General features: G+C 47.4%; 1 protein-coding gene across 1 annotated transcript in view; it reads right to left on the bottom strand.

The window, feature by feature from the left end:
• Positions 1 to 9,644, bottom strand: part of COL26A1 (collagen type XXVI alpha 1 chain) — a 173,244-nt gene that overhangs the window by 129,336 nt on the left and 34,264 nt on the right. Inside the window, exon 2 of the mRNA XM_024745284.1 lies at positions 294 to 416. Within this exon, the coding sequence (XP_024601052.1) occupies positions 294 to 416 (123 nt within the window). The remainder of the gene's footprint in view (positions 1 to 293; positions 417 to 9,644) is intronic.

Here is a 9,644-nt window from a genome sequence, read left to right as displayed (position 1 = left end):
GGGCGGGGCTGGAGGGGCGGGGCTTGTGGGGAGGTGTGTGAAGGGGCCTCACCTGGCCCTTCTGCTCATCAAATACCCACTGGATTGTGAGGACTCTTCCATGTGGGGAGCATGTCCCTTTCATCTTTGCGCACGCACACCCCCCATGCCCCGTACACAAAAGGTGCTCCATAAATGCGTGTCCGACTCTGTTTCCGAGAGTCAACCCCCCTATCCCAGCAGCTGTGAGAGGGTTGGATTCATCCAAGGGAACAGACAGGCAAGGCAGAGCTGGTCAGCCCCGCGGCCTTTACCTCACGAGGTTGGCGCAGGGCCCGGGCCACCGGCAGCTCTGGTACACGCGCTGGACCACTGTCTCTGAGCCGTTCTGCACCTGGCAGGACACCGTCCGTGTCACCGTGTGATGGCACCAGTGCCTGTGGGGAGAGCAACAGTGAGGTCAGTCCTGCCTGTTCCTGAGGTGCCGACTGTGGATCAAAAGGCCGTGCGGGCCAAGGAGGGGCCCCTCCACAGGCCGGAGGGACGGTGCTCCTGGGTAAGGGGCCCACTGAGACCCTGCGTACCGGTCTAAGGGGAAGGGAGAGTACCCACACCCCCTAGCCATGAAGCCCCAGCATCATTTCAGTCTTCAAACACTCCGTGCGAAATCAGTGATAAAGGCTGTCCCCCTGTCAGGAAATCCCACTCTGGAGGGGAAGACGGTCGGCGAGATGAAGAGAACACACGGGAACACTGGCTCATAGGAACAACCACAGGATGAGCACAGGGAACCATGGGAACCCAGCAGGGCCCCCAACCCAGGTCCTAAGAAAGGCCAATCAGCTGAGAACTGAAAGGTCAGAGTCAGCAGACCCAAAGTGTGGGGCAATGAGTGGGGACAGTTCACAGAGGAGAGAGCAGGGCGAGCAAGGGCATGTTGGCGAGACGGACTGCAGCTGCCCAGGGACCAGCGTGCAACTAGGTGTGGCCTGAGGCTGGAGGAAAGGGAGTAGCCAGGAGAAAGGAAGAGGCGGGGAACCTGCCAGAGGTGGGTCTTATGACATTGGTGGAGAGCCACTGAAGGACTGGGGGGTGGGCGCGGTGGGGAATGACTCAGATGGGTCTGATTTTAGAAAAGCCCTTCTGGTGCAGTGTGTAAGAGCTGAGGAGGCCTGAGCTGGGGCCTGCAGTGGGGAAGAGGGGACATGTGCAAACAATATGGTGATTGGATCAAGATGGCAGACACCTCCCCCGCCCATCTCCAGATCCTAGATATTGAAAATCTAAAAATAAGTCCCCACTGTGACATCGGCAAGATGGTGGGAGAGGAGGTCCCTTACTCAATACCCTTCAGTAACGGTAATTTAGCAGCCATTCTTGAACAAAAATGCCTTTGTGGGAGCTTTAGGATTTTTGCAAACTATTTATCTGATAAGGATTGATATCCAAAATATATAAGGAACTCATAAAACTCAATAGCAAAAAAAATAATAATAATAATCCAATAAAAATGGCCAAAAAATCTGAATAGACATTTTTCCAAAGAATACATATAAATGGCTGACAGGTATATGAAAAGGTACTCAACATCACTAATCATCAGGGAAATGCAAATCAAAATAAGATATCACCTCACACTTGTTAGGATGGCTATTATCAAAAAGACATGAGACAACAAGAGTGGTTGAAGGTGTGGAGAAAAGGGAACCCTGGTACAGTGTTGGTAGGAATGTAAATTGGTGCAGTCATTATGGTAGGTTCCTCAAAAAATTAAAAATAGAACTACCATATGATCCAGGAATCTCAATTCTGGGTATCTATCCAAAGGAAACAAAATCAGTATCCCAAAGAGATATCTGCACCTCCACGTTCAATGCAGCACTATTCACAACAGCCAAGATGGAAACAACCTAAGTGTCCATCTACAGATAAGTGGATAAAGAAAATGTAATGTATATGTACAATGGAATACAATTATTCGACCACAAAAAAGAACGTAATCCTACCAGTTGTGACAACATGGATGAACCTAGAGGACATTATGCTCAGTGAGTAGGTCAGACAGAGAAAGACAAATCTGTATGATCTCACTTACAAGTGGAGTCTGAAAATGTCAAACTCATAGAACCAGAGAGTAGAATAGTGGTTGCCAGGGGAGGGGGAATGGGAGAGATGGGGAGACGTTGGTCAAAGGATACAAACTTCCAGTTATAATATGAATAAGTTCTGGGGATCGAATGTACAGATTAGATCTGCACATGGTGATTATAATTCAAAATACCATATTGTATAGTTGAAATTTGCTAAGAGAATAGATCTTAAGTGTTCTTACCACACACATAAAAAAGGTAGCTATGTGAGATGACAGATGTGTTAATAATCCATGGTAATCATTTCACAATGTATATGCAATTAAATCATCATGTTTTAAACCAAAAAAATCAAGTTGTACAACTTGAATAAACATTTCTTAAATTTGTCAATTGGAGCTCAATAAGCAGAAAATACAAATAAAGTAATAAATAAGTCCCTAACAGCATTGGAAAACAAAAAGCAGGGGGCCAGATATTTTGAGGAATCCTTGAGAGACTGAAAAGCATATGGGAATAAACTGAAGGAGGAAGTACAGTCCAAAACACACAGGGAAGATTGGGGCTCAAGGTGGGTGCAACATAGGAGCAGCAGAGGTGACTGTCAAAGGACCATGGTAGAAGGAGCCAGACAGGTAGGACCAGGATCCCTATCCCTGCTGGTGTCAAGAATCAGGCATTGAAGTCACTTGTTTTGTGGCAGGTGTGGTCAGAATGGGTGCCTCAAAGGCTGATGACCTCCAGAAGAAACAGGGACCCTCTCAAGGTCAGACAACTGAATTCTTGCACATTCTTTATCCTATACCACCAACCCTCCAAGAGGCAAAGCAGCAGTGAACAGAGAAACAGAGACAAGCTAATGGAAAACCCCAAATGCCAACAATTGCAAATTATTTAAGAAAAAAGGCCAACACCCTGAAAGAAAGGCACTGACTCAACAGATAATAAATCACACTTCAAGAAAAAACAATTAATGAAGCAAATAATGGAGACAGTTTTTTCAAGCACAATTAAAGTCCTTAAAGAGATAGAATTTTTCACTCATAAGAAATATTATGAAATCAAAAAATTAGATATGTTAGAAATGAAATGTATGACTGTGAAAATAAAAAGGCTCGACAGATGGGCTGAAAACACAGAACAGACAAAGCTAAGGAATGAGCTGATGAGCTGGAAATCTGAGCCGTGAACTTTCCAAGGATATACTGCAAAGGGACATAGAGATGGAAAATGTGTGAGAAAAGGTGAGGTACCTGGAGGACAGACCAAATTCCAGCATACATCTATTAGTAGCCCTGGAAGGGGAGATCAGAGAGAGCACAGGGAAGTATAGACTTAAAGCGATAATAAAGAATATTTTCCAGAGCTGAAGAAAGACATGAATTCTTTTGTGTGTGTGTGAATAATGTTTATTTTTTAATTGAGATATAGTTGATTTACAATGTTTCAGGTATATAGCAAAGTAATTCAGTTATATATACATATTCTTTTTCAGATCCTTTTCCATTATAGGTTATTACAAGATACTGAGTATAGTTCCCTGTGCTATACAGTAGGTCCTTGTTGTTTATCTATTTTATATACTGTAGTGTGTATCTATTAATCTCAGATTCCTAATTTATCCCTCCCCCCACCTTTCCCCTTTGGCAACCATAAGTTTGTTTTCTATGTCTGTCAGTCTATTTCTGTTTTGTAAATAAGTTCATTTGTATCATGTCTTTAGATTCCACACATAAGTGATATCCTATGATATTTGTAAAAGACATGAATTCTTAATTCAAAAGGGCCCACTGAGTGCTAAGCAAGATGAACAAAGACAGACATATTGCGGTGAAATTTCAGAACACTCAGAATGAAGAGAAAATACTAAACACTGAAGAAAGAAAAGAAAAAACAAATCACCTACAATAAACTGAAATTAGATTTCTTATGAGCAATATCAGAATTGGGAATATAGTGACACAACTGCTTCAAAGTTTTGAGGGGAAATATTTAGAAATATTTAGAATTCTATACCTGAACAAACTCTTCTTCAAAGGTGAAGGCAAAATAAAGACATTTTCAGATGCACAAGAACTCAGAAAGTTTATCAGTCACCTTTTCTGAAAGAATTACTAGAGGATGTATTCCAACAAACTAACGGACATAGGAGAGCATAGGAGGAATATATTAAACGTGAGGAGCAGTTACAAACAAAGAAACAATAATAAGATTTAAAAACAGCCTAGATCTAAAATCCAAGGTGATCTGAATATGGACAATGGCAAAGAGGGGACAGAAGGAACTAATATTTGCTGAGATTTTTGTCTTGTTTGAGGAAAAGATATAGAAACTGCAACTTTAGGTGCAGTAGATAAATATACAATTAAATTTTTAAAAATTTTTTAATTTTAAGATAAATACTAGAAAGTGTAGGAAGAGGACATAAAACTGACAAACCATGAAAGAAAGAAGTAAAACAAAGAAGATTTGATTAACCCAACAGAATGCTAGAAAAGCAAGAAAGTAGCAACAGAGAACACAATAATTAGAAGACAATGAAATTAGAAAGGAGAAGAAAGGAATTAACAAAGATGGAAGCAGAAATTAATGAAATAGGGCTGCCCTGGTGGTGCAGTGGTTAAGAATCCACCCCCAAGCACAGGGGACACGGGTTCGCACCCTGGTCGGGGAAGATCCCACATGCCGTGGAGTAACTAAGCCCGTGCACCACAACTACTGAGCCTGTGCTCTACAGCCCTCAAGCCACAACTACTGAGCCCATGTGCTGCAACTACTGAAGCCCACGCACCTAGGGCCCGTACTCCGCAACAAGAGAAGCCACCACAATGAGAAGCCCAACCACTGCAACCAAGAGTAGCCCCCGCTCGCCACAACTAGAGAAAGCCCGCGTGCAGCAACGAAGACCCAATGCAGCCAAAAATAAATAAAATTTTTTTAAAAAGAAATTAATGAAATAGATTACTTTGAAAAGTGAATCAACAAAATCAAACACAGGTCTAAAGAAAATCAAACAGACAAAACCTAGACAATTTTTAATGAGAAACAAACAAAAGACATAAGAAGACATTAAGAACAAGAAAAAAATCCCCATAGAGATTAGAAATTGTAAATAAATATTATGTCTGATCTTACATCAACATTTTTCAAAATGTTGACAATTGGACAATTTTCTAGGAGAATATATTGGCACAGTTAAAAATACCATGAGAGAACATGAAAAAGTAATCAAAAGTTGATCCCTCTCCCCAAAGGCATCAGGAGACCTGGTTCTGCCACCAGTCTGCTGTGTGACTTGAGCAAAGTGATGTTCCCTCTCTGAGCCTCAGTTAAATAAAAAAATTCTACCTCTCAAGGTTATTGTGAGGACTAAGTGAGCAGATCCATGTGGCACTACCTACCCCCAGGGGTCATGATTGATTACCTGGCTACTGAAACCCCACAACGTTCATACAAGTGTAAGGACTGTCCTTCCTATTTTGCAGATGGGAAAAGAAGTACTGAGAGATGAAACCTCACTGCCCATGGCTCAAATCAGAGGCCAAGCTGGGAAGGGAATCCAGCCTTCCTGCCCAGGCGGCCAGTAGGGTCCCACCTGTACAATACAAACCACTGCCTCTGCTAGTTATTCAGGGAAACTGGGCCGGCATTCAGCATGAGTCTCTTCGGGATGAACTGCTGTCCAATCCAAGGACAATGCTCCACCCTGAGATCTGCCCCTGGCGATGTGGAACAGACAGAGTCCAGCCACCTCTGGGTCAGAGCTTTCTATAGGGAAATGAGCTATGAACTGGAAAACATTTTCAAATGCCTTGATTCATCATCTCCAGACATTTGATCTTTTAATGGGCTGTAAATGGTTTCCCAAAATTAAAACCTGGCCAAAAACAACGAAGAAGGCAGGCAGAGACAAGCAAAGAGGGCTCCGGGCATTTTCAGATGGAATTCTAAACCCCATTCATCTCCAGGCACCCGCAGTTCCAGGGAATCTCGGTGTCAGGCACTCTGCTCCCATATACGGTCCCCCTTAGGATCCCCGTCTCCTGAGTATCATATCTATGTCTCCTGTTTTGTGGGTGGCATCACACCACCGCCCACCACCACCCCCACCCCTGACCATGGTGGGTGCACAATGATGGGTGAACAAGGCTGTAAGGGCTACAGGATGACTCCGTCCAGAGACAGGCTTGGCAGGAGAAGTACATCCCTTCTGTGACCCTACTGGAAGGACTGACCCAGGGGCAGAGATTTTGGGAGTGGCAGGGCTGGTCTTCAAACTGCCTAAGAAGTAAGGGTGGCCTCAGCAGCCTTCATCAGGATGGGGCAGGACTGGCTTTATTTGGGGGCATCATCTCAGCGACCTCCCTTCATCATCTCCCCCCCAACCCTCCTCAGCTGAGCTCTCGTGGAGGGTCCAGGATGGGAAACTCACTCCCAGCCTTAGGGACAGATCTGCTCCCCTCCAGGTCTGTCTTATGAGGGGAGGCCCCGCTCCCTGATGGGGAAGAGAAGCTAACTTGGCCCTGCTCCACCAGGCCTGGGGGCTGCTCCTACAGCAGCTTTTGCCACGCTATGTGTCTGGCTCTGTGGCTTGGCCAAGCCGTGAAATCCTTAATTTAGAGTCCTTGGGGAAAACAAGTGCTAAGTGCTTTCAGGAAATCATGTCATGATGGAATGGAGGGGTCTTCAGGACACCGCCAGCCCATGCCCACCTCTGAACATAACTAACCAACCCATCTATTTCACCCGGGGGATGCCACCACATCAGCCCTTCTCCCCTTAACCCTGGGACCCCCTCCCGCACCGGCCCATGAGCCCCAGTTCTATCTGAGCTTTGCTTTGGGACCTGATCTCACCTTCCCCTCCACCCCCAGGACTCTGAGCCTGAACCAAGCCCGAGGGCTTTGACAGTGATCTCCCTTCCCAAGAGGACCACCCAGTCTGCCCCCACGTCACTGTCCCATGCTCTGCTCCACCCCAGTGTGGCATCACCTCAATGCTTCCTCTTGAACCCCAACATATGTGCCCCACTTGCATGGACACACATCCTCATAGCCCACGGAACACCTCAGGACACACCATTTCAATCCATCCACTACGGAGACCATCGCTATCCAACTCCTTCTCACTCCATCTTGGTGACCAGCACCAGTAAGTTCCCGGTCCCCTGACCCAGAACCCCCAGAGGCAAATCGCCACAGAACCCACATTTTCCCTCCCTTACTCTCCATGGCTGATCAGCCCCCACGTCAGGCAAGTCCTGCCTGCATCCCTGCCCTGGTCCCACAGTCCTGATTCCCACAGCCAGGCCCTCGCTGGTCGGCCAGCATCCGCCCTGTTTCCCTGCAATCTCCTCGAGGTGCCACCAGAGGGCGCTCCCTAAACCACAAATCTGGCCCTGTCACCTGGCCTCTGGAAACCCTTTCATAGCTCCCCATCCTCCATGGTTCCCACCCACCTCCCCGTTGTCACCTCCCACGACGCTCCATCTTGCCATTTATGCTGTCACTCTGTCCTCCCTGGCATGCCATCCCACCTTCTTTCACTCAGCCAACTCTTACCCTACCTGTCTCCATTCAGGCTCTGTCCCCTCCTGGAAGCCCTCCCTGACCCCCTGCTCCACAGGGCCCCTTGCATGCCTCTATCTTAACCCTCATCACACCTGATGACCACAGGCTCCGGAAGACAGCAGGCCCCATAAAGGGGTGCTCATCTGACCCCAAGCCCCGCATCCCAGAGGGACCTTTTCCCATCCACATTCACTCACTCTCTTACCAAAAACTGCTTCTCGGGCTCCGCACCGTGGGGTTTGCTCCTGTGGCTGCAGCCACCCACCTCAAGGTTGGGGGTGTCCTGTGTCAGGCCCCTCTCCACCTGGCCCTCACTGTTCTATTACCTGACCACACCTGCCTGACCCCTACAGAGGCCAATTCCAGGGGGGTTGCCTGCCAGCTTGGCTCAAGAAACTCTGTGAGAAATGAGGTTTGCAACCTAAAGGCCATGGCCAAGTGGATAGGCAATTCAGATGACGCTGAGGCCACACCCACGACCAAGAGCCCACAGGGCCTGGGCTGGTTCCCCGAGAGATGCAGGCAGAGGAGCCAGCTCCCAGCCCCTTCCAGGGACAGGAAGAACAACTCTGGTGCAAGCAGAATCGGCCTGCCAGGATCCTTACCATACAGAGACCCTCTTCTGTGGGTCCGGGGCACGAACCCGTGTCCCCTGCATCGGCAGGCGGACTCTCAACCACTGCGCCACCAGGGAAGCCCCCAAACTTCCTCTTCTTATGACACCAGTCCTATTGGATTAGAACCCACCCTAAGGCCCTCACTTTAATGTAATTATCTCTTTAAAGACCCTATCTCCAAATACAGTCAGATTTTGAGGTAATTGGGGTTAGGGCTTCAGTGTATGGATTTGTGTGTGAGGGGGACACAATTCAGCCTATAACAGTATGTGAAACTGCTTTGCCAACCGTAAAACAGGTCTTGGGGGGGCTTCCCTGGTGGCGCAGTGGCTTAGAGTCCGCCTGCCTTTGCAGGGGACACGGGTTCGTGCCCCGGTCCGGGAAGATCCCACAATGCCGCGGAGCGGCTGGGCCCGTGAGCCATGGCCGCTGAGCCTGCGCGTCCGGAGCCTGTGCTCCGCAACAGGAGAGGCCACGGCAGTGAGAGGCCCGCGTACTGAAAAAAAAAAAAAAAAAAGAGGAAGTTTGGATGCGAATGTGAACAACACAGGCAGAAGGTGGCCATCTGAGAGGCCTCAGGAGAAAGCACCCTTGTCAGCACCTTGATCTTGGACTTCCAGCCTCCAGAACTTTAAGGAAATTAACTTCTGTTGTTTCAGCTGCCCCCTGTGTGGTACCTTGTTATGGCTGCCCTAGTCAACTCACACACATACGTGACCTTGTTTAATCTTCTCAACAAGTCTCAGGTAGGAATTCTACAAAGAAGGAACCCCAGACTGCAGGGGAGACTCGAGGTCACACAGTGATAAGTGGTCAGTTTAGGTTCTTTTCTTTTTTTTTGAATTGAAGTATAACTGACCTACAACACTGTGTTAGTTCCAGGTGTACAACACAGTGGTTCGATATTTCTATACATCACAAAACGATCACCACGATAAGTCTAGTTACCATCCGTCACCATACAAAGTTTTTACGCTATCATTGACTATATTCCCCATACTGTACATTTTATCCCTGAGATTCGTTTATCTTGTAGCTGGAAGTTTATACCTTTTATCTTAGGTCTTGAAGATCAGCCTTCTAATTCCAAACCCCAGGCTGTATCCACCTTGCCAGTGAGGACAGCAGAGTTAGACAGCAAATACAGCATCCCCTGGCAGGCCCTTACGAGCCGTGTGCCTCAGGGGACCACCTCACATGCAAAACAGCAAGCAGAGGGGACGGCCCCCACCTCATGCGTGAAACCATTGGGACAACTGTTGAGGGCAGTTCAGGCCACAGCAGGGCTCACAGGGTGGGCTCCAAGCCAGTCCTGTCCCCTGCCCCCTCGTCCCTGCGTTTACCTAAATCAGACCTCCATTCAGCCTCACACAATCCTGGGTGGTCAG

This window comes from Neophocaena asiaeorientalis, unplaced genomic scaffold (assembly GCF_003031525.2).
Source record: "Neophocaena asiaeorientalis asiaeorientalis breed wild unplaced genomic scaffold, Neophocaena_asiaeorientalis_V1.1 scaffold461, whole genome shotgun sequence".
In the NCBI taxonomy this organism is placed as follows: domain Eukaryota; kingdom Metazoa; phylum Chordata; class Mammalia; order Artiodactyla; family Phocoenidae; genus Neophocaena; species Neophocaena asiaeorientalis.
Note: the sequence above shows the minus strand (reverse complement) of the source record. Positions and strands in the feature narration are given on the sequence as shown.